The sequence below is a fragment of the Vulpes vulpes genome, chromosome 12, assembly GCF_048418805.1.
Source record: "Vulpes vulpes isolate BD-2025 chromosome 12, VulVul3, whole genome shotgun sequence".
Classification (NCBI taxonomy): domain Eukaryota; kingdom Metazoa; phylum Chordata; class Mammalia; order Carnivora; family Canidae; genus Vulpes; species Vulpes vulpes.
In genome coordinates this window covers 40796791-40823407 of record NC_132791.1, presented here as the reverse complement: position 1 = coordinate 40823407, position 26617 = coordinate 40796791, and the positions used below count along the sequence as shown (strand labels likewise).

Below are 26617 nucleotides of genomic sequence, written 5' to 3'. Positions count from 1 at the left end.
CAGGGGTCAGCCAGAGTACTCCAAGGTGTCACTGATTCCAATCTCATCACAGTACACAATACATATCTTTACAATATTACCTTTCCAGTTGAATCAGGCAGCACAGGGGAAGTAAGTTCTGCACTCGATATAATTTCATTTGGTAGATGAGATTCAGCCCATGTTCTTGTGTTTTCACATTTGTATTGCTGTTCAATAGCATTTGCAGGTGTATAATCATTTACGGTAAAGCCAGAGGCAGGAGCCATGCTCAAGTCTACTGAAGATGGACTCTCATCCTGTCTTTGCAGGAGATTCTGGGTGTACAGTTCCTCCAAGGACATGTGCAGATCAAGTACTGGATCTGAAGAATTTTCAGTGACATCCTGATGATTAAGGAACAAAAATATTTTATTTTATTTTTATTTTATTTTTTAAGATTTTATCTATTTATTCATGAGAGACACACACACAGAGAGAGAGAGAGAGAGATGCAGAGACACAGGCAGAGGGAGAAGCAGGCTCCAAGCAGGGAGCCTGACGCGGTACTCGATCTTGGGTCTCCAGGATCAGGCCCTGGGCCGAAGGTGGCGCTAAACCACTGAGCCACCCAGGCTACCCCAGAACAAAAATATTTTAAATCATGGCCAGAGTTACATCAATGTATTTTGTAAGACCATTTCTTAATAACTAGTGAAAAACAAAACACAATATAATCATTCATTACTCAAGAAGCATTAGCAAACATACAAATTCTTCACTTAGATGACATTCTGCGTATCTTTATTTTTATAAATGCTTTTGAATACATTTCCTGCAGATCACGTAGGTCATGCTCAATAAGTTATATTGTACTATATACTGCCCATGAGCTTATTTATATAAAATATTATATTCTATTTGCAAAGAAAATTATAGTTTAATCCACATAGGAAAGTAACTTGTGTTTTCAAATCTTATTTAAGCGGTAGTTCATTTTTAGTCAATATAAAGTTTCTATAGAAGTTCAAGAGCAAAAGGAGAATACTGATTCTGATTTACAAGAATCTCCAAGGAAAAAATATTTTGATAGGCATTTATAGGTATTTATGGAGAAGAACAGAAAGCTATGTCATTCAAATTATTATAGGAAAAATTTTCATAAATATTCTGCATGATATACAAAGGGAGTACTAAGAAGATGTGTAACAAGGTGTAGGCTCTAACCTAGGCTCTCTTATTGACAATCTACACATCACAACAGAACCTCTGTTGACTTTATATTTATTTTCTAAAATTCGTGAAACTAGGGGATCCCTGGGTGGCTTAGAGGTTTAGTGCCTGCCTTCGGTCCAGGGCCTGATCCTGGAGTCCTGGGATCAAGTCCCGCATCAGGCTCCCTGAATGGAGCCTGCTTATCCAACTCTGCCTGTGTCTCTGCCTCTCTTTTTCTCTCTGTGTGTGTGTGTGTGTGTGTGTGTGTCTCTCATGAATAAATAAATCTTTAAAAAAGATATTCATGAAACTCTAAAATTCTATAGTTCAACACATATGTATGCATCTATCTGCAACAGATATATTGTATCACTTATGTGCTTTGAGCAAGCAGTTGCCCCATGCAGTGCTATTGAATAAACATATCAATTTTCCCTAAATTATCTTATTAATATTTTAAAGTATAAAAGTAGTATATGAATATATTATCATTAGAAAAGACTCAAGCCATGTAGATATATATGCGTGTGCATACAGAGCACAGTATGAAAGCCCTCTCTTATGGCTCCTACTTTCATTATTTCCCTGGTAGGAATAGCTGGAATCAGCTAAATGTCTGTCAGAATTGTTTACTCATTTGCATAATCAATGTGTACAAGTACACAAGCACACTCACATATACAGGCATTACACATTTTTACAACTAACCCAAACCATTAATTAAGTAGAACATTTTTTCTTTGTTGAAGTATCTCTATCTCTGGACACAAGAGATTTCTTTTTTTTTTTTCTTTTTTTTTTTTTAATTTTTTATTTATTTATGATAGTCACAGAGAGAGAGAGAGAGGCAGAGACACAGGCGGAGGGAGAAGCAGGCTCCATGCACCGGCAGCCTGATGTGGGATTCGATCCCGGGTCTCCAGGATCGCGCCCTGGGCCAAAGGCAGGCGCCAAACCGCTGCGCCACCCAGGGATCCCCACAAGAGATTTCTATGTTAGTAAATAAATACCAGCTTCTATCTTCTTATAACCACAAAACTATTCCTAAGTATGAAAGGCACTAGAGTGCAGGTTCAAAGGTGCTCACCCCACCACTAGTTATACTGTGTCTTAGTCCCCTCATCTATTAATTGGGGAACACAAAAGGACCCATCTAGTTCAGGACTATTGGGAGGACAGAGAGAGTTAATACCACACTAATAACATGTCTGACTTAACAGAAAATGCCCAACAGTTAACCATTACTGTTATTTTTATTACATATCTTCATGCATGTGAGAAAATTTATTTAGTATAAACTAGAATTGTGGGCCAAGTGATATGCACATTTAAAATGTTGGTACATACTGCCACATAGTCTTCCAATATTCTCTCACAAAGATATGAGACTACCTATGAACTCATCTTGCCAACCCTAAAATTAGTTTGGTAATTTGAGCTGAAAGAAACAGATTCTAAATAAATATAAAATTTAGTATTTACCATGCATGTCTCTGACGATTAATGAGAACATCCTATTTGTATATTTCCTGTCAACATTCCCTTTATATATTTTATTCTATCCAACTCTTCATCAGGAGGTTCCCACTTGTTCCTATCATTGAAATACTCTGTGGGTAAAGTCTGTGACACATACCACAAGTATTTCTCCAGCCTGTTACCTCTCTCTTCAGTTTATAAATGTTATATAGATATTTATGAGAAAGTAAATTCTTTATGTAATTCTTTATTAAATTATTTGTGTAATCAAATCTGTCAAAATTTTTTGTGCTACTTTCAAAAGTAGCAGTTTTTCCCCTGTAAGATGTTCGAAAATAACTCTGTAATTTTCCAGTGCCACTTGGTACCTAAACTGAAGTCCTGTAAAAATCCACATTAATATGTGCCTCTACTTGATATATTCTTGTTCTCGGGAACAAAAACATACAAAGGAAACTAGTGGATCCCTGGGTGGCTCTCAAAGTGAGAGCTGAGTTTTTTGTTTTTGTTTTTGTTTTGTTTTTTTTTGCTTAAGAAATCCTTTCACACAAAGTAAGTGAAATGCTTTCTAGTATTTATTTTGTTTTATAAATGCCTTCTTTTTAGATTCAGTTTTAACTCTTCTAGAACTGATTTCACGATGTGGTGTGAGATATGAATCTCATTCTATTTTTTCTAAAACGCTGATCAATTTTTCCAACACAGTTAATTACATTCCTTTTATCAGCATACATTTATTCTTTCTGGAATCATCAAATATTCCTGGTAGAAAGAACTGAGGCAAGTGAGAATACTGTACAATCAAGTAACATCTTTAGCCTCTTCAGGAACAATGACAGGAAACCATCACCTCCTCATTGCTGGAACCTAAACAATAACCTATTGGCCCATTCACCCAACTTTGATGATTTTGTTATAATGAAAAATAATAATGTACTTACTACAGAATTAGCTTCTGTATTACTAAATTAATTATAATATTTAGCAGGGTATCATCTTCCCCAGGCCTCAAATAAAGATAACAATTAAAACTGCTTTTCATCACAAAAAGAGGTCAAGTTGCCCTTGTTAGCTAAGGTTTACTATAAACCGTGTGACAGAAATTTCCATGCATTATTCATAAAGGAGTTAACACAGACACATAGAAAAGAAAGAGCTAATCAACACAGCAGACAACAGACGCCTACTTCAGAAACATTTCTGGTTGCTGAACAACCAACTGAGTTTTATTTTTAAAAGTCTTATGGATCTAAAAGAAAATCAGTTCTTCCCCTGTAAGATATTCGAAAATAACTCCATAATTTTCCAGTGCAACTTGGTACCTAAACTGAAGTCCTGTAAAAATCCACATTAATATGTGCCTCTACTTGATATATTTTTGTTCTCAGGAACAAAATGAGAGACAGGTTAAATAAAAATGTCAAATACACTTGAAAAGAGCTGTTTAAGGGTGATGAATAAGTTACAGTCATACCTGGGCCCACTATTTACTCAGATAATTAATTTATATAGACTAGCTAAGTACTGAAACATTCACTGGACACAACCTGATTTTCCTCAATTAGCAGTCTACCACAGAAATCCTTCTATACTGTGGGAAAATATACCAAAAGCACAGCCACTCAACTTACCATCATTCTCTCACTTTGAGAAAAGGTATGGTGCTTCCTTTATTGTTTGTACACTGACACTACTGAGCAAAAAAGTGACTTCTTTTAAATACTTTGAGAGCTTGCAGTGTTGTCACTAAGACTTTCACAATCACTCTCATCATCTTGACTAGAGTGATTTAATTAGCTTTTGATGTAACTCCTTCTCCAAAGAAAGAAAGACAGGAAAAACAAAACTTTAAGCATGGGTGTGAAGACAGCAATACTGATGCTATAAAATGGCACTATGTGGTGATTTACAGGAATAGGTAGAATTTTTTTTAAGATTTTATTTATTTATTCATGAGAGACACATAGAGAGAGGCAGAGACACAGGCAGAGGGAGAAGCAGGCTCCATGCAGGGAGCCCGACATGGGACTTGATCCAAGGACCCCAGGTTCACGCCCTGAGCCAAAGGCAGACACTCAACCACGGAGCCACAGAGGCATCCTTTTTTTAAAAAAATCATGGAATCCATTAGCTGTGTTTTGTGTGCAAGGTGCAAGGAGGGGCTTCTAATTTAACCAACACCAAATTCAACCTGCACTGGAATCAATACCATTTCCTAGTGGGACCAATATGAGGAATAAAGGATATGAATCAAACTGTATCATTTCATTCCTAGAGCAAGAATAAGTGTGCATGTACAGTGGAGGGTGGGGCATGGGAGTGTGGATAAGGAAAAGAAGGGGAGATGCATACATAATTATTTAATCTTTACTAGGTATATTTGAAAATCCAAAACAGGAAAAAATTAGTGAAAGCATCTTTCTCCCCAAAACCATAGTGAGCTTCTAAACGAAAGTCTAGAAGCATTTAAGTTTAGAAAACAATTATTTCTGCATTTTGTTCTGTCCTTAAAGATGATGCCGAAAAGGGAATAAAAAGAAGAAAATTTAAACCTCTAACAATGGGAAAACCCACTGGGTTTTTGTCTTTAAAATTCACACCTTAAGGGCTTGCCTCTATTAGTTCAAATGCCATAGAAGTAGCTCTACAGTATTTTTCAGATTCTTGAGTAATAGTTATTTCCCATAAATGATGATTAATCAAATTAAGTGAACACTACTCCTTTAAAAAATCAGAATAGGCTCCAAGACAGGAGAATTTTGGACAAAGGAGTTCCAACATATGCCTATGAACCTTTGGTATCTCAGCTGCTGTCAGACCCACGCTCTGCTTTTAGGAGTCAGGCCTCCCTCCTATGATGAGTCCCTACTCTGAGTGATCAGTTCTCACAACTTCTAGTAGCATACCTGACCAAGGTCAAAGACTTCTTGTCACGGTAAGAAGAAAGGTAAAATTATTTGTGCATTTTTAGCCACCAAGATTTACATATCTAGCAAAGTCATAAGCCTGAGAAATCACTGGAATCTCCACGCTCTATTTTACACTTCTTTCAAATCAGTACAGAGCCTTCTCTGTCTTAAATATCATACACTATAAGATTTTATGATACCTATTAAAGGGTTCTAAAGTGAGCTCATCTTAAGAAAAAATGGTCAGAAAAAAAGAACAGAAAAATGGCCAGTTCTAAATTCCATAGCAAATTGCCATTCTGTCTTTTTAAAATAAACTTAGTGCAAAGAAACAGGAAGATGAATACATCATCTAATTTACTTACATACAATTTTCTAGTAAATATCTTGATACTATTTAGAGGCCACAAAATGAAAACAAAAATAAAAAACAGTGTTGCAGAGATTTACCACGATGCAGGAACAGTCCTACTTTCTAAGAAAACTGAAAGCACACAGGAGTTTCACAATGTGTTTTAAAACATCCTCATTAATGTCTTCTTTGTTGTTTTGTAGTTTAAATATTTCAGTTGATAGGCCAGCTTGCCAAAATCTGCTCCAACAAAAGAGTAAACTGCTTACGGAAAAAAAAAAAAAAGGAGGCAAATAGACTTCAGTAAGCCAATATGCTGTGCTACATACAGCCAGCATTTGCCCTGTAAAATATATGCTTCTCAGTATGCAGATTGTGTAATCCCTTTAAGTAACAATTACTAAGTTAAACAATGCAATCTGTCCCACTGGCAAGAAGAAGTGTGCTATGCTATGGATTAGGAGAGTCCATTAGGAGATGAACTCAGCTTCCAGCCCTGAGGCCAGTAAAGACTGAACACATTCCAGATAGGATGCAGGCACACAGACAGTCTCAGGTGTGGTGAGAGAGGAGCAGCTGCTCCATTCAAGATTATACCTTGCAAACCAATTCAAGGAGATTTCCCAAAATTATTTGCAAGGATAACAGGTGCACCTTGAACATAAAAGAAAATGCTTTGAAAATGTTCTGACCGAAAAATCACTTGTTAATCAGGAAAGAAGGAAAACTGTGCTAGACCTGTAAAAATTCTATTTTCCATCTTATTAGAGATACAAATATACCTCCCACTGAATTTAATTTATATGGAAAATATGTATTTCATATATTTAAGAAAGCTACTGTACAATCTTTTTATCTTGATTTTTAATGTTCATTTATGGTATGTTTCCAACATGGAAGAATAAGGAAATTATATTCATACATGAACACTTTGCCCAAGTATAATAGATATTAACATTTCACCATATTTTCTTCAATCCCTTTTTCCTCTGAAGAGGGCACAAATGTATTACACATACAACTGAATTCCTACACTTCCTTCTTTCACAAAGAATACCTTCTTTCCTAAAGTTGAAAAATGTCATTCCTACATATCTTTAGTTTTTTTAATACACATACACACATACTCATAAAATACACTGAACTGTTTTGTGCATTTGTACTTACATTTCTAGAAAACATAAAAACTCCAACAAATAAATAGGAAGACAACACAATATAAAAATTGTCAAAAGATATGAAGAGGCCATTGACACAAATGAAAACCAAAGGACTGGTATGTGAAACAGTGTCCAACCCCACTAAAAAGCAGAATTCCAAATGCATTAGTAAGATACCATTTCACGCACAAAAGATTGGATAGGCTTTAAAATATTACTTATTAAACATTATAAAGTACATCACCAAGAAAATGAAGAAAGTTGGGGCATTTATGCCAATAACGTATTTCAAAAGTATACATGGCACAGATATGTCAAATAATAACTAAACTCTTCATTCATATCCAGTGACTTAACCATACTTTGCCATTCACTCTGATTTCTATGTATTTTTGGCATCATTTTATATAAAAACATATGACAGTATTAAATTTAACTTTCTAGTAAATATTAAATTAATGCAAGAAATATTTTACTATCCAACTGCATGAAAATCAATTTTAAAACCATTAAGAAAATAAAGTTCTTATGATTTTTCTAAAGTAGACACAGCTAAAAACACAATATGAGAAAAACATTTCATCAAAATTTTTCTATTTTGTAAATCTTACTCAAAGCTTTGAACTCTTTTGTCTATCATTCTGTACAAGAGAACCTAGATTTAAATATCACCTACCAGTCTAAAAGATGCTCAATCAACACTACCTAAATGAAATTGCACTTTGATCTGATAATGAATCCGTAACTGGAAAAACATAATGCCTTTACCATGCTACTCCCACCATTCCCCATAAACAATGACCTCTAGAAAAATCAAACACAAGGCTTTCCCATAAATAAAATGGCAATTCCTTTGTACCTTGGGAGGAGAAGATGGAAGGGAGGGACCATAGTTCAGGCCATCGCTACAAGCACTGCCGTGAAGAGATAAAATAGATGCTTGAGTGGAGTAGATACTGTCATTATCAGGAGAGTACTGAGACTCAAATGTAGATTCATCTGCTAAGTCAGCCTCATTTGTGTCCACCTAGGAATAAAAACAATAATATCAGTCGGAAATTCTGGTTACATACATGACAAGTCTCCACTTGAGACTATAAAGCATCCTATTTCTTATAGACATCAGAGATTGACTAAGGCAACAGAATGAGGGCAAACTGGTGCCCACATAGTTATTTATTCTATCAATAAATGGACTAAGGTTACAATTAACAAAGGGCCTGGATCGGTTCTAAGTTTAAGTGGATTATAAATTAAGGAAAATATTTCCTTTTCCCAGTTCACAGTGTTTTTTAATATCACTTGCCCAACTCCTAGAATTTTATAATAAAATGGATGAGGTCAACACTTCTCCTATTCAACTAAAACTATCATTCAACAAGGCTGTTATTTTTTTTTTCTATTTTTATTTTTTTAAGTAGGTTCCACACCTGCATGGAGCCCAATGTGGGACTTGACTCATGACCCTGAGATCAAGACGTGAGCTAAGATCAAGAGTCAGACACTTAATGATTGAGCCAAACAGGCACCCTTATTTTAAGTTATTTTCAACTAGATTTTAAAACCATTCAAGGTGCAGATTCTGAACTTGTTGGTGATCTTCAGAAACCAAAAAGATTATCTGTGATTTCATATTGAAATAAAAGCCCTAGTTCTGGTTATGGGGAAGCTATAAAGTTGTAAACTTCTATTGTTGGAAAACTCATATAAAGTAGGAAATCTCACTATATATTATCTAAAACTCCTATCTCTATCTTCTGTGGCAGAACCAAGTGAAAGAATCAACTCATGATCAGCTTAAAGTTCTATTTACAATTCACTCACAGTTATGCCCCAGAATAGATAGAACATTACTACTACCCTTCTCTGCTATTATCAGCATTTTCTGTCTTGATGGCAGAATCCCATGTGTTTTTCTTTTTTGTGGTTTCAACTAACATGTTTTGCCAGGAGAAGAATTATGACCTTATACCAGCTCATATTCTTATAAAAACATGGTAAGAATACAGGTATGCCACTTTCAAGTGACTCTCTTTCTCTGATAATATATGTTAAATTTGTGTTCAAATTTACTAGTGAACTACTTTGTAGAGGTTTACCCTTCGCAAATGTTCATCATGTACAACAATCGAGATAGTAAATATTTCACGTCACTATCCAGATAGATGGCATTAACTAAGCCATTGTGGATTATTGATTAGATTGTAATGTGATATTACTGTATTTATTATAACATACACCAAAACTTTCTAAAAGGCAATTTCAAGAGCTGGTTAACTGAAAAATAGTAACAAGAACTGTCTCCCAAAAATAAGGATTATCAAAATCAAAAAATAATTCATACTCTGTTCTAAAGCAAAATGTACACAGCTGGTTATAAATATGTAATGGAGAATGCCATGGGTTTTAAACCACATTCTATTCTGATACACTGAAACAAATACTTAAAAAGCAGAGCATATTTCTTAAACTGGGCAACATTTGCCCAAAAGGGAAATTAGGTCAGGAATCTGGCTTTAATAGGAGTAATGGAATAGGATGTACAATTTGTTATATTTATGGTGTATAAATGCCACATGTTTATTCCTATCTGGTGTTTAGCTTTATATCTTAATTATTGCTACAGTATTGTCTCCTCTCCCAGACAGGTTCTTAGAAATAAGTTTCACACAATTATTCATCAGTGGCCTCCAGTGGTCCATGAATATATTTATTCCAACAAATGATTTCATATAGGTCAAGTAAAAATAAAAGTTTAATTTAAAATTTTGTAGTAAATCAGCGATGTTTATTACATTTTGTAATTATAGAAAACATGGGTTTTGACTACTTTGGAGGATTTTGTGTTCTTAATAACTGAATCAATTTATGTGATTTTCACATTATTTATATCAAATGGAAAAAATATACTTTTTACCTCATTCAAAGGTAGCCAAAATGACCTATTAACTGTAAGAAGTTAAATAATGACTAGAAATGGCCCAAGTATGAAATGAGAGCAAACAAGTGCTTTAATAACTTTTGGTATAATGTAAAGATTAATTCTACTAGTGGGCAGAATGCATTGCTAACTGACTTTCTTCCCTTAATCCAACAAATAGTTTTCACATATGTTGTTTTTCTTCCTATTTTGAACTATGAGAACCACTAGAGTTGAAATGAAAATGTTTGGTTTCCCAAAACAGAATAAGCAAAGAGTACATAGTAAGATTGTAGAGTACTTTGAAAGGCAAAAAAAAAAAAAAAAAAAAAAAAAAGACACGTAAGATTTCTGAAAGAAGACCTGATACACTGAGGCCACTAACCAGAGCCAAGTCAGCCCTGAAGAGGGCTCTGTCAGCCGGCCCTTCCTCCTCAGAGTGTCGTGGGTGGAGAAAGGAATCCTCCTTAGCAGAAACATACCCTTCTTCTGGTGACAGCTGCAGGGAGAAGGAGGCTCAGTGTTTGAGGATGAGGATGAGAGAGAACAGCAAAAAGGGAAGGAAGGAAAGGGGGGGGGGAGGATGGAAGAGGACAGGGAAGGAGAGGAGAGGGAAGAAATGAGAAAGTTTTCAAATGACAACCTGTGACTTAGAATGATGAACATGAAATTTGATAAATATTAATATTTAATGTTTTTATTTAAGATATAACAAGGACATTCTTCTAATACCAATACATTATCTGTTAGATGAGAGCCCCTTCTATTTTTTCATTCTTCTTATAGAATATCATCAAAATTGATAATTTTTTATGTTATTATAATTTTCTGGTCAGTTTTATCTGCCAAATATTCTGGCTAAACAATGACTTCTTAATATAAAAACTAGTAAGGTGCCTTTTAGGTGTTAAGATATAAAAGAAGTTGCAGGAAAAAAATATTAAAAAGGAAGGATCAATTTCTGTCATCCCTTACTAGAATATTATTTTAAAGAATGTGATTTACTTAACAAGGAATATCAGAGAACCCAACAGTGAAGTCTCTCAATAGAGCATAGCTTAAAAAAATCAAGAAAAAAATAAAGACCCTCTATATGTACAGAATCTAAATTACAGTCCTAATCTATTATATTGCAACCTTGATCGCACTGACAGAAAACCTAACATATTTATTCCAATTTCAAATAAAATCGCCTAAAATAGATTGTGTTCCCTACATCACCCTGTATTAGCAACACATGTAAAAGTTCCCTCCTTTCCTGTTTTCATAAATATATTTTCATAGGTTCCCGAAGATCTTTGTGGAATAGAAAGTAAGGCATGAAAAATTTAATTAACATTGCAAATATATTAACAAAGCTTACTATTTGAACAAATTCTTTCATAAAGTCAACAAATTGTTATTGGATGTTTATGCAAATGTACCGATGTGTCTATGTTTTCTTAAAAAAAAGGTGTATTTGCCCTTCAACTTAAAAATATATTTATACCTTGAAAACATCCCACAAACATTGAGAATGCCCTTAATATTTACTTGCAATTCAGTGCTATGTTGTAATCAATATACCTAAGAAACAAACTGACATTATGTAGCATGAACTGATTGTTTTTAATACTATACTAGTCAATGACAGGAAGGCTATTTTCTCCCAGGAGAAGAGCCACAAGCTGATGAACCCACTGCAAAAGGTTTAATTTCTTGCTCTGCAGTCATTAGACAAGAAACGTGTTGAAATCAATAGAATGCAGGATCTTACACCACACTGACAGAGATTCTACTTTATTTTACTCTATTTGAAGATTCTACCGTTAGCTGTTAATGCTATTAATTTCTCTAATACCCCACTATATTTGGTATAGTAAGGCATATTTCCTTCAAAATATTCGATTCAATACTCATCATGATTTTATTATCCAAAAAAAAGATCAAAAGTGTACTACAAATCCATAATATAAAGTTAAATATTTATTTCTGAATTTTGTTTTCTCTCCTTTATTCTTTTAAAAAATATTACTCAAAATTACATCTTTACCCACATACAGTCAACAACCATATTGCTGAAAACTGAAGTCATGATTCACTTGTGAAAACCACTTCTGAAACTAAAAGTCAGCCTAAAAGCCATTTTTTTTTTTTACAAATTTAAGATCGATAAGATAGGAATTCTTACAGGTAAAGGTTTAGCAACTCCAATTCTCACAGTTCCCGATGGCGCACCCTTCAGTGCCTGCACAGCTTCTTCGAGACTGCTATTCTCCAGGTTAACATCATTGACAAACATCAGTCTGTCTCCAGGAAGAAGCCGACCGTCCTTTTCGGCAATGCCACCAGGCACCAAAGAACGAATTACAATCACAGTGCTTGCTGGATCAATAGGATCCTGACAGAATGAGAAAGGGAAAGAAAAAAAAAAAAAGATGCTAGCTCCTTTTTATTGAAAATATGTTTTTATAGATTGCCACTGAATTATAATGGATGTGTAACTGTTTCTAAGGCCTGAAAAAAGAATTTTCATGCGACACTTCTAACGGATTACCTAGATAAAGGCTGTTTCCATTTTGACGAGTTTTGGGAGAGTTTCCCTAAAGGATGGTATCCTAAAGTACCAAGTTGTTTCTGAGAAGACCACTTCAACTGTACAGATCACTATAAAATTATAATTTTAAATTGTCCAATCTTCTGTTTTCTGAGGCTAGACATCAGATACAGGAATTATTAACAGTGTTTGTTAAATAGGATGCTACCGTTGTGGAACATCAGTAGATGTGAGTGTACTACAGGCCAGCCCTATTTTTTTGAAATGAAAAGATACAGAAAGAGTCCATACAGCATGCGATGATGCAGTGTTTTCAGATACACAGCAACCTTAATATTAGAACAGGGGCTCCACAATCAAGCCCTACAAAGAATACAACTCCCGGGAGTCATTGGAGATGGCTCTCTGGTTCAGTATTAATTAATGAGGAGCAACAGCTGGGCTCTTTTACAGAAGCATAAGCATTTCCTCCGTTACTCAGCATAGAACACAATGCAGGGTAAGGATGCCACACTTGACCACTTTAAGCTTCTTCATAAATTTAGTCATTTAGTCAAATGACAAGAATCCATATTCAATTAGAACTCTCATTCACTACAGGCAAAAGAAATAAGTATTTGATACTTTAGTCTTACCACTGAAATATGAACTATCAATTATGAGCATGGAAATACAAATAATGTAGACATAGTACCCCCAAAAAATGTCACATACTCCCCCCAAAAAAACTGTATTTCTATGATATTCCTACATGTATTTTGTATGTTCTTCAAATTTTCAAGAGCTGAAATCTAGAAGAGCTCTATGAATTCAGTGTTAAAAGAAACCCTTCATGATAAATGAATCATATAAATTATTATTTTAGAAGATTCGCTAGAAACAAGGAAATGTCTTTGATAACTCTAAAATATTAACTGCTTTTTCTCTTATCTACAATATACCTTGAGTATACATTATCTTTTTTAAAAAATTGTTAAAAATAAGATATATTTACCTGGTAATCTAAAATGCTAAAACCAAGTCCTTTGTTCCCTTTCTCCAACTCGATGTGTTGAACATCAACCTCCCACATGGCCAAAGGTCCTTGAACCTCCTCCGCATTCTGACTCACATCAGTCATCGCCAGCACAGGATCCTCAGTCTCTGAGGACCCAATGAACTCGCCTAGATCTACATGAGGCTGAGGAACAGACCAGACAGCTCTTATTTCAGAGGCACTAGATTAGCAGACATATGCCAACACTACAAGAAAAAGGGAGAGTCCCAGCATCTGTCCAGAACAAGCCACTCACAAATAAGAATAGCAACAGCTTACCATGAACTTTTACAAATTAAGGTAGTAATTACTGAAGGTTGTTAAAGAGACAGAAATACCTAACATGGAACAGACATTAAAAATGTATGGTTCAAAGATCTATAAAAACACACAATGGTTACATCTCAGCAGCATGACTCTGGGTAGTTTTGACGGTATCTGAATCACCTCTGTAGTGAGAAAAAAAAATGTAAACCTACTTTAATATTAAAGAAAAAATTCTTATACATAACAATTCAAGAGGAAATGACTATCTGTAAAAGTTTGTACTCTCTGCAAACAAACGTTCTAAAATGTTGTAATCCATGCACATGATTATTTCATTAATAAATTAGCATGCACAGTAGCAAGATAAGATTTGAAGTCAGATTGGTCTGGGCTTAAAGACTGTGTGATTTCTTACCTGTGTTGCCTTGAAAATGAGAGGCCTGGATGTCACAGAATATTATCTGACATGCAGTATAATGAGCTCAAATTTCTCATATTTAAAAAGTATAAAAATATTCAAATAAGACCTAAAGTCACAGAAAGGATATATGCATATATTATATTATGTTCTTCTTTAAAGAACAGAACAATCTTCTGAAGACAGGCACTGTGATGCAGATTTTACAGAGAAGAAAGTGTGATTCAGAAAGATGAAATGACTTGCCCAAGGTCACAGAACTAGTGTTAAGTCTGATTCAAACGCATGTTTGTCTGATACCAAGGTCTTTCCTACAAGCCACTGATTTTGAGGAAATCGAATGCCAAATCAAAGAAAAAAAGGCTTAGAAATTTTAGATGCCATTTAGACTTTCCATTATTTATTCTGACTATTCTCAAATCTGATACCTTTTCTGTCAGTTCAATATCACATAAGTCCAGACTATCCAATCCTGACTGGCTGGTGGGTGGCACAGTTCGTCGACAGCACACCATTGTCACTTCTATTGGCAGTTCTTTTAAAATATTCACCACATCTTGATGATTTTCCCCAAGCAAAGTTATGCCATTCACCTGTGCGAAAAGATAAGTTGCCCAAGAGAGAACATTTCATAACATGAGTACTCTTCTGAAACCAATATTTGATTAAATAAATATGAATTTTACTGTGGTGATTACCATAGTTCTGTTGTGCTCAGAACCAGTTACTTACAGTCGTATGATCTAAAACAACTTCAGATTTGTGTTGGAAATGCACCTTCTAAGGGCCCACAGAAAAATCACTATCTTTCACCCCTGTTTCAAGTGCCAGCGTAATAGTTTGGAAAGGGAGAAGTAATAAAAAAAGTACCCAGGGATGAAAGGAAAAGGAACAGAGTATTTTACAAATTGACATTTTATATCATTAAGTAAAGAAAAATCAAAATGGAAAATGGCACATATTATAAACCAGTATACTTTTAAAAGTGGGAGGAAACAATGTATCCATATTTTCTTAGTTCTTCATTAAACATATCTGGAAAACTGCACTGTACCAAATAAAACAGTAGTTACCTAATGAAGGGTGATGAGAACTGGCTGGATTAGCACAAGTAAGAGATTGTTCACAGTCTCTCTTTACTTTCTCTGTGATTCTAAAACATGTGAAAGTATTACCTGCTCTAAAAATTTAAAAAGTGTTTTAAATTGTTTAAAAGAAAGTTATTACAGCTTTCTGGACTAAAACAAACAAACAAACAAAACACCCATCATGGAATTAGGTCTGAAGAATCAATCTACACACAGTTATGAAATTTCTACTTTAGGTAGATTTTTACTTGCATATTTCTCTCAAGTACCCTTTGGAGGGGAAATTTAAAATAAGAACTTACTTATTATGCATATTATTATTACACATTAAGCCTCCTGCAGCCTTTTCAGAATTTTATTTAAGGGTATGGAAGAATGGCATAGCTCCTTACTTCCAACAGTTCATCTCCACTAAAAAGCTTCCCACTGTGTCCAACAGGACCTTCTGGTAGAACAGATCGGATAAAATGATGTCCCACTGTTGCTTCCAGACTTATCCCCAACCCGCTGTTCTCACTGAACTTGCTCACATGGGCAACCTGAAAGGAAAAAATCATCATGAATCTAGGATTTTTCTCATTTTTTTTCTCATGTGTATATTTTATGTTCACTCTCCAAAAAGTCAACTTTCTCAAAAAAGCTTCAAAAACCTTTTATGATAGAGCTGCAAAGCTCTGGAGCTTTGCCTCTGAAAAAAAGACTGATGTTCTATCAGTTTCATTAACCAACACAAATCCAGAGGAAGGAGCCAGGTGCCAGCACCCCAGATACCATGCAGTGCCAATAGATGTTAATAACAAATGGAGGGTAATCTAAACTACCACAGAAGAAATCAAATGCCTGAGCTTGAACAACAGTATAGAAAAGATACATACTTAGCTCCTAACTTATGTGCCAAAACTTCATTACATAGATTATCTTGTGCTTCTCATAAACAACCCCAATGTCTCCCTGTTTCCCAAATTAGGAAAATGAAATTTAAAGAGGGTATCTTACCCAGGGTCACACAGCTATAAAACAACTTTGACATTAGGAATGTCTGAGCCGAGGGCTCACATTCCTAACCTTACGCTGGTATCAATGGACAACACTGGTCTTCAGCCAAAGCTTAAAACAGGAGAACAAATTTCCATTTTCTACTGCTGCATTAAATAATGAAGGATGTTAGGAAATATCCCATTTTCACAAATTATCCAAAGATTATAATATTAAAATAAGAAGGTATACTAAAGATGATCGATCTACTTCATCCCCTGTATTTTATAGTTCAGGAATCTGAGGGATAGTGTGACTAAGAAAAACAGTGTTTAATTAAAAAAGATCTCTTTAAAATCTTGCTAATATGTGTAGTTATTATCAGAAGTTACATCATTCCATTTTGAAATCTACTGTGGATGAAATCCTCTCATTCCTTAAAACCCAATTTAAATATCACTTCACCTGAGCAGCCCTCCAAATCCTTTCCCAGTAATGTCCATCAATCCTTCTTCTACTATACCACTACTCTTAGGACCACATTTATGCTGTATAACTACATATCAAACAATTTAAAGTCAGATCTATCTTACTTTTGTTTGATGACGGCCAATAAACAGCTTAGTTCTTACCAGAGCACACTTTGCCCTTGACAGATTACTGGGAGTACCACCAAGAAACAATGTGCACCAAAAGACAGTCAAAAGTTCATGGTCCTGGGTCTTACCTCTATGACAAAGTGATTCATTAAAAAGTTCCCTTCACTACTCAATTATCATCAAAGTAGTACAGTCTCAGGTATACATCCCAGCCATGTTAACCTTCCCCCCTTAGAAGGAATCTCTCAACTTTCTTTTCATGCTAAATTAACCATTGTGAAGCTGGACCTTATTGTATTCTTCCTCACCTTGAATAAAATGGAAACAACAGCTATACCATCCGAGTATTTAAAAAAGATCATTGTCACAGGAAGATTAAATGCAACACTAAGAATACTGCTTTGCACAAAGTGCTCAATAAATGCTAGTTTTCATTATATGACATTTATTCTTTGATCTCTCCTAGAGTTGTTTGAATATTCTAAGCAATATGAAAAACTCTAGTTAACATAGTATTTTTCCTTTTGAAATCCCTGAAATTTGCTGGTATACATCTAGATTGATCATTTGTGTCACCTTCGTTAACTCTGTTTTTAGGAGAGCAGGTCATAATTACTATACGAGATATGCAAACTGTTAATAAACATAAAATATTCACTATGGCATAAATGGAATGAATAGAGGATATAGAATTAAACCACTTAAGGAAAATAAATATATAAGGACAGAGTGGGAAAAATCTTCTTAGAATTTTATATAGGGATGCGTGGGTGAATCAGGGGTTGAGCATCTGCCTTTGACTCAGATCGTGATCCTGGGGTCCTGGGATTGAGTCTCGCATTGGGCTGCCTGCATAGAGCCTGCTTCTCCTCCCTCTGCCTGTGCCTCTGCCTCTCTCTGTGTCTCTCATGAATAAATACATAAAATATTTTTTAAAAAAATTTTTAAAAAGAATTTTATATAGATCATAATGATTTTTATTTTATCTTTAAGTAAATTATGTTACTCTATTCTGGTTCTTTCTATAAATTTCCGATTCAAGAATAAAAAGAACAACTCTCCTTTCTTTTGTCTATATAATACACACTACTGCTCAAAATATTAAAATATTGATGAATTGCAAGTTCTAAAATTTTCATCTCATTTATTTCAGCTGCTTTGTTACCACTCAACTTTCTCCAACCTGAATTTTTTAATCAATGCATTGAATCAACCTGAATCAATGCATTTAGGTCTTCAAAATAGTCCTTGGCATTTGCCACTTCTCTAGTACTCTTTAGGAAGATCATCTTCATTTTTGTCATAAACTTCTTGTTCAAATAGAGTTACAAGCTAGGAAGTTAGGGAAGCTAAGCCAACCTACCACTATTTCATAATTAATCCCCATAATCCTTTGCCACTTTGTCAGTAGGGCAGCTTCCTGTTGTTGTGCATCTTCTATGTCTTCTATCTCTGCTGACAATAATGGATACCCTGAAATAGTCAACACAATTAAGTTAGTGACAAACTACAAAAATTTCCATAATTTTACATTCTATTTCAGAGACATTGATCAGAACCTGTCTGTTGTGGCAAGTCTGACTCTTTACCTAGTTTATAAGTTACTCTTGTTTCTCTACACATTTTTTATTGAAGTGTAACAGACAAACAATATCCTGCTGATTTCAGGTATGTATCATAGTAGTTCAATATTTTCATACATTATGATCCCTACAACAACCCTACCTACCATTTGTCACATCAGGTTATTAGATTATTACTGACTATAGTCCCCAAGCTATACAATGCATACCCATGACAATAGTTTTAACAACCAAAGTTTGTACCTCTTAATCCCCATCACCTATTTTGCCTGTTTCCAAACACCTCCCTACTCTGGTATCCAACAGTTGTTTCCTGTATCTATGAGTCTGTTTAATTTCTTTTGTATGTTGTCTGAGGACCAGCACTAGGGTAGACGCATTACAATCATTTACAAGTTTTTCCTTAGTTTAAGAAAGAATCGGGGACTTCTGATTCTAAGTCTAGAGCTTCTTCCCCTCCTCCTCCCAAATGCATATTCACCAAAGCAAAGACATGATCTGGGTTTTTGAAGTGATCCTCCACACCCATCCCTACTTACTACCTCAAGTTTCAAGCTCTAAAACCTTTTTATTCTTTCCCACTACTCTTAGTTTAAATAATTAGCAATGCAATGGAATTAACACATATGAATCCTACAGATCACTCCTAGGATATTACTGCAAACACAAATATTCCTTTAAAATAATAAAATAAAGGTTTTCAGCAGGGAAAAAAACATTAATAATGAAGTAGATATTTTAAAGAACCACAGAGCTTCAATGTAACTATCTAGTGAAGGGCAGTATACGCATGAAGGAAGATCAGTCTTGGACTCTGCTCAATGAATTTAAGTTACCAAAGCACATAAATCAATGTGACAGGTAAGGAAAGCACATAGCTCCCAGCCTAAACATGGCAGTATATTCTGACATAATTACATGTTAAAGCAATACTGCTCTAAAAAATGTTTAAATGGCTTGATAGAGCCTAGGTTCATAGTTAAGGAAATCTTAGAAAGGTTTAATAATTTATCTATACAATTCCTTTCTAAATAACTTCCCATCTAAGATTTAGAATTTTTGAGAAATGGACAAGAAAAAGCCTCCCAAAACTGGCCAGTTTCATTCCCAAGAGCTTACAATTTAAAAAAGATTCTCATGTTTATTTTAAAAATACTTTATAATCTTATTATTACTTGCTCAATAAGATATGGACATATTGACTGTACTGAAGTAAGCGGACTGACATAAAACCTTGTACCTAAGTGATTCCTAAAAGGTTCTGGTTTTAAAAATATGTAAGATAGAAAAACGTACAGCCAGAAAATATGCCAAGTATAAATGAACTATTTAACTTACCAGAAAAATTAATCTCATCTATAAATAAAGACTGAAAAGTATCTCTCTTTCCTTTTTGATAGATTTCTTTTAAATAATATACTATCCATAGAGGCTTAATCACTTTTACAAAAGACATTCCTCTAAAAAACGAACAAACAATAAAGAACATAATAACCTGGCTCCAGGTGTTTACCTTCTTCTTCAATTGGTAATATGCTGGTGTTTCTACTCAAAGATGAAGAATCTTCATCTTTTTCATAATTTTCTTAAAGATAAGAATATTTTAGTAGTTACATCTATAGTATAATGAAGCACATGAAGTTTTTCAAATCCCACTGTATTTATCTGACCCCCCAAGATGAGTGTTTTTGGTAGTTAAACTTTTCAATAACCACTTGTACTTAAAGGGAAGTTCTCCTATTAACATGACAAAGAATATATTTGTCGGGGCGCCTGGGTAGCTCAGTCAGTTAAGTGTCTGACTCTTGATTTCCGCTTAGGTCATGATCTCAGGGGTCCTGAGACTGAGCCCCACATGAGGCTCTGCACCAGCAGGGAGTCTGCTTGAGATTCTCCCTCTCCCTCTCCTTTCCCCCACTCATTCTGTCTCTCACTCTCTCTCTAAAGAAAAGAATAAATTTCTCATGTGATTTGCCTCCCTTTCTCTTAGTATTGTAATAAACAGTATATGGCATAAATAACCGGAATGGTCACTAGTTTAGGAAATGAAACAGCATTTTCAAACCAAAAGCCTAACTTCTACCAACAAACTTTTCACTTACATCAGTCAGCTACTAATTTTCAGAGATATTCACATACTAACAGCTTATGGATGACACTGTTAAACGTGTTATTAAAAGTAGATACCTGCAAGGAAAGGCTGGACATTTAGAAATGTGAGGCTTGCATACACAATAAAGGCAGAACAGATTCCCCCTAAAGAGGAAACATGGAATGACACCCAAAAGTGAGGCAGTGATGGAAAGGTAAACACACGTTGCCAACTCTGAAACGGTAACTGGATAAACAGGAAAGAAAGATACCTGCTCTCTTCCGAAGCCTATTCTACAGTGAATGGACTCAGCACTAGTTCTGACTAGTTCTGGTTAGTCCAGAACTAGTCATCAAATTTCCTTTTTATTTGGTTCATAATGAATAGTGAAGATTAAATGCTATTCTTTAAATAATTTTAGAATTAGAAAAATAGCTAAGTGATATAAGCATCTAACTGAAAACCAGTTTAGGCTGGCATTACCTTTGTTTCCGCTGGCATTCAAAGGAGACAAAACCATGTCCTTTGTGACATCCTCCCTTGACGTGAGCTCAGCCTCCTGCTTCACTCCTCTTCTCATTAGTGTCAGGTGCACAGTTGGTCCTGTGTGTCGCAACACCTCTACTGCTTGCTGATTGGTAAAACCCTGAAGGTTTGTGCCATCCACCTGTGATAAGAGCAAGACACATTAAAAAAATGAATGAATATTTGTATTATCAATTCACCAAATGCATGTTTACTGCTTGTTAGTGGGAAAAGAACAGGACTGAGTTCTCCCCTAATTGGAGAATGAACTAACACCTGTTTCAGGACCAGTAATAACTTAGACACACTAGAATTACCCAGAAAGTTTTGTTTTATTTATTACAGATCATGCTGTCTCACTTCTGGGTATTATGAGCCAACAGTTCCAAGGTGGGAATACTCTTTTATATTCCTCAGGTGATCCTGCCTGATACACAGTCAAGTTTGGAAACCAGCAATATTCAGGATATAAAAGTGTATAAGACAGTGACAAAAGTGGTCTCTGAGAGTGCTGATGTATTCCATATCATACTTATCCCAGCTTTAAAAAAAGAAAACTGACAAAACTACCTTCCTTTTTATGTCTTTGCCTCTTCAGAAAATACATAATTTTCCCTCTTTCTAGTTCACAAAAGATAAAACATTTAAAGATGCCCCGTGATCTTTCCAAACTACAGATAGGATCATATTGTCCTAAGCCTGCCTTCCACAGAACACTCTTTAGGCCACCTTTCCATACTGTGAACATTACTGTGTCAACTGTCCCCAATTCCACCAGCAGTATCATCCAGCATGGTGCTGCCTATCACTCTCTCCTCCAGCCCCCGAGGGCTCATTTCCATTCCTGTCCTGCAATGTTCCCCCCAGCCAGGAGCCCCCAAGCCTCTGCAGCTTCTGTTCCCCCAGTCTAGACCCTCTGGCCTCGCTCCAGCCCATGCTCTTGCTCATCTGTCCACCCAGAAAATATCTGTACTTGCTTCAGATCTCAGTGCAATAGTTACTTTCATAAGTGAACTATCCTAAGGTTGACTATAGTCAAAGTCCCTTTACAATTTATCCTTCCCAGCATTTAGCAGAATTTTCATTTTACATTTTCTGTCATTATTAGTTTGTGACTGCATGCTCCAAGAAGACAGGCTCTTCTGTCACTAAAACGTACTCCTGTCTGCTCAGTAGATATTCACCCCAAATGGGAATACAGAGCCATTGATCCATATGTAAGGATTTCTTTGTAAAGCAAATTACCTTTTGGAATAGATAAATGCAGATTATAGTACCTTATTTTTAAAAAATTCATTGAAAATTACAAAATTTCAAAACTACATTGAAAACAGTTTGGAAAAGTGGAACAATAAATTTAACATTGAAATTCAAAGTCATTGATATTTCTTTTGAATTGTGAAATGGGTATAAAATGGCTGTGTAAGAGGCATGCTTTTCTAAGTACAGCACTGGCCATATTAGGCACTGAATTAGTTACTAAATGAATGAGAATTGGGATGCCTGGGTGGCTCAACCAGTTAAGCATCTGCCTTCAGCTCAGGTCAGGATTTTGGGATCTGATCAAGCCCTGAGTTGGGCCCTGTGATCAGTGGGGAGCCTGCTTCTCCCTCTGACCCTTGCCCTGCTCATGCTTTCTCTCAAATAAATAAATAAATAGGAATTACTAGATCAGAGGTCTCTAAGATAAAGTATCTTATTTCATAGGTTTCTGAAAGAATATAATAAAACTTCTAATTAAACATATTTTAAAATTCCATTTTTTATATACAGATACACATAATGTATAAATGAAGTATGTATATAAAACACTATATATGTAAATAACACTATATATAAATATAGTAAATGTAAATAAACTATATATAAAATATATATCATATATAAACATATAAAGAGGAGAGAGAAAAGAGTGGTTGATTTTTTTATTGATGGAGATATTCAAAAATCTAGAGACCTCTGATTTAGATTTTTCTAGGTTTCTCTAGATAATAATCTTACACTTTATAAGGTATTTAGTAAGTAACTCCTCATACCTTCACCCTGTTGATTCCCTTTCAGAATAACTAATAAAAATGTAACAAGAGAAAACACTCCCAACAAAACTGGAAACCATGGAAAAATAAAAGTCCCTCTGCCAGTAACTTGGAGGAAATTTCTATTAGGAGTGGTCTGGACAAGATCAGATCCAAGGCAGGCCAGCTGAATCTTTCTATGTGAGAGAATAGCTTGTTTGGCCTAGAAGAAAAAATTCCAGTAAAATTCAACGAGTCTTTTATTAAAAGTCAGGGAACTCCTGGGTGGCTCAGTGATGAGCATCTGCCTTTGGCTCAGGGCATGATTCTGGAGTCCAGGGATCCAGTCCCACATTGTGCTCCCCCCGAGGAGCCTGCTTCTCCCTCTGCCTGTGTCTCTGCCTCTCTCCCTGTGTTTCCCATGAATGAATACATAAAATCTTTTAAAAAGAAAAAAAGGAGGCAGTCAGATGGTACATGTGGATAACCAGTGATTCCAAAAAATCACACCAAGTGCTAAAGCCCACACCATGCTGGGAGCATGCAGCAGCATGGGATTATGCAATGAAATCACACTATGCACACATGCATGCACGTACAACCCCAACTCCTGTTCCACAACAAACACAGAAAGCAATCTCTCAATACACAGAGGCAAAAAAAAAAAAAATCCCCCATTGTGATGCTTCAGCACTGGTTTCTGCTTTATTAATCTACAAGCAAAACCTGAATAAATTTAAATGTTCCTTTTCCTTCTTGCTTTGTTAATTCCTAAATCATGTGGACAAAACCAACTTAATCTTCAGCAGATCTTATTTCAAATCCCATTTGTACAAGCATAATTCTTACTATGAATGACCAAGGATAACAGGATATGAAATAAGATATCACAGTCCAAAAGACAGTGCTTGCACTGAGGCATCATTACAAACATCTTCCAACGAAATAGTTGCAGCAGTGAACAGGAGGAAAGATATCTTTTGAAATTTTCCTTCAAAGGATTCGTATTTCATTGCATTTATGGAAGTACGGATTATAGTTGCAAAGAAAAAATAATATCTACCAGAAAAGAAAAGGAAAATAGTTACAATGAGGGCAGTCAACAGGATTTTAAATACTCCAAAAACAAAGCCAGGAAATGGAAGGCAGGAATATAAAATTTTCCCATATTTCAGAGGAAAAGAATAAACAGATGATAAGAGAAATAAGACTAAAGGCATATAGGCTGCCCTATGAAATTAACAGAAAAGAATTGTAAGGAAAAGCGAACAAATGAGAAAAAAATAAGCAAAGACATGATTAGGAGTTTAGGGAAATTCATCTTAGTCTACAAATCAAAGAAGTACATGAAACACCAGAAATCAGATTTAAAAAACAAAACACTTAACACTTAGAACCTGGTAAAATTCATGGATTTCAAAGACCAAAAGAAAATAAAAAAGAAAGAAAGAAATCTACCAGCATCTAGGTAATAGAGTGAGAAGATTATCCATAGAATTTGTGGTAAAGAAACTACGAACCAAGAGTTTTTGTTTCTTCTTTTTTAATAGGCTCTAGACCCAGCACAGAGTCCAATGTAGGGCTTGAACTCATGAACCTGAGCTCCAGACCTGGGCTGAGGTCAAGAGTCGGATGCTTAACTGACTGAGCCATCCAGGCCAACTGAACCAAGAGTTTTATACTTAATAGTATACATGTAAAAATGGAAATTATAGTTGAGATGCTATGATAATTTATATCCTATACCACAGTGAGCTATGAGAGCCCACCAGGCAGAAATTTAAACCAGGTAGGAAGGAATGAAAATTTGTACACATTTAGGGTATAAAAGGACTGGATTGTCAAAGATTAGGAATTTAACAGGAGTTTGTCTTATTTTCCTTTAAAGAGACAAGACTCTTGTAAGTCCTCATGCCACCCACTTAAATGTTTTACCTTTGGCCTCAGGTCATAAGAGTTCTGTGACCTGTAGTAGAGAGGATGTGGTGGGTTGTGTCTAACTCCATAAAGAGGATAAGAAGAGGCTGTTCAGTTGCTCTGACAATGGAGCAAGAGAAAATTGCTATTATATTGAGAAGTGCCTAACTTTGGGCAGAGTCCTGGGGAGGGTCACACAACATGAGAAAGTCAGGTTCAAGTCATTTTGAAACCTACCCAAGAGTACCCCCAAGGAATAATGGTACCCCCAAAAGAATCTATAGAGTAGACCGCCTAGATCCCAGGGGTCAAAGGTAAGAAGAATCAGATGAAAAATCCACCATCTGTCTTGGGAAGTTGAAACAAACATCTGAACTAGGATATCCCAAGAATCCAAGAAGGAACCTTAAGATACAGATTTAAACATCTGCCAGGCTCAAAACTATCTTACAGCAGAGTCAGTCAAGGACAAAATGTCTACTCATCCTCCTTTCTCTTCCTTCTCTCACCTTTACAGTGGTAGGGCCAGAAACTATCATAAGAAGGTGAGGAGAAAAAGAATAGCAAGGTAGATAAAGATAAAGTGGATCATATACTCTCTATCCCGATGTAAGCCAGAGCTGGCTTCCACTACACCAGGAGTATAGTTTGAAATTCAATTATTACTTAGAGTGAGAAATTTTCAATTACAAAATTGGGACCATGTTTGGTGACTGGCCATTAGACATTTTGTTCTCTGAGAATACTGTAAGCCATGATACTTGTCTAAGATTTATTCCAGGGGAAAGGGAAGATCCTTCTCTATTGAAAATTAAAAGGGACAACTGATGACAAAATTTTCAAAGTTGTTTAAGATTATCTTCCCCTGGGGATCCCTGAGTGGCTCAGTGGTTTAGCACCTGCCTTCGGCCCAGGGCGTGGTCCTGGAGTTCCAGGATCGAGTCCCACACTGGGCTCCCTGCATGGAGCCTGCTTCTCCTTCTGCCTGTGTCTCTGTCTCTCTCTCTCTGTGTTTCTTATGAATAAATAAAATCTTTAAAAAACAAAACAAAACAAAAAGATTATCTCCCCTGAGTTCCGCTTGTGCAGTTTCTGTTATCCCCAAATTGTCAAAGTGTGCAAAGGCAACAGAAGAGATTCTCAGACAAGATTCGGTAAATCTACCAATACATTCTCTTCCTGTAAAATTTACTCAAAATACTCTAACTGCCTGGGAGGTTAACCAGATTTAAAATCCAAAGTAAAAAAATAGTGGCATATAAGGCCCCATGCTGAGTAACAAGAAAAATGCAAATCTAAAAAAAAAAATAAACATTCTTAAAATTCACAGAATTTAGGTTAAATTTTCAATTGCAATAGATATTTATTACTCGACTCTTTAAAAATTCAATTTCATTTTAAAAAATTAAATGCATATGATTTTGTCAACTTAGCAGCAATAAAGTTCAAATATATTTTTAAAAACTGCAGCCTTCCTTTATTTTCAAAATTTGATGGCCTAAATATAAAAACATATTCCTTACCCAAACGTCAGATATGGTACCGGCAGAGAAGAAATTGATATGTTACAACT

The 26617-nt window shown here is 35.4% G+C and overlaps 1 protein-coding gene across 42 annotated transcripts in view; it reads right to left on the bottom strand.

Annotated features, from left to right (window-relative positions):
- Window positions 1-26617, bottom strand: part of MPDZ (multiple PDZ domain crumbs cell polarity complex component) — a 160870-nt gene that overhangs the window by 68783 nt on the left and 65470 nt on the right. For 10 of the 42 annotated variants that reach the window (XM_072728286.1, XM_072728273.1, XM_072728302.1 and 7 more), the window contains exons 11-20: window positions 21071-21254; window positions 20009-20080; window positions 18276-18385; window positions 15731-15877; window positions 14679-14843; window positions 13524-13709; window positions 12164-12373; window positions 10379-10492; window positions 7933-8100; window positions 81-365 (exon numbers count right to left, since the gene is read on the bottom strand). In XM_072728286.1, the coding sequence (XP_072584387.1) occupies window positions 81-365; window positions 7933-8100; window positions 10379-10492; window positions 12164-12373; window positions 13524-13709; window positions 14679-14843; window positions 15731-15877; window positions 18276-18385; window positions 20009-20080; window positions 21071-21254 (1641 nt within the window). Of the gene's footprint in view, window positions 1-80; window positions 366-7932; window positions 8101-10378; window positions 10493-12163; window positions 12374-13523; window positions 13710-14678; window positions 14844-15730; window positions 15878-18275; window positions 18386-19990; window positions 20081-21070; window positions 21255-26617 lie in introns of all 42 variants that reach the window. The other 32 variants (XM_072728282.1, XM_072728271.1, XM_072728274.1 and 29 more) reach the window with 5 other exon arrangements.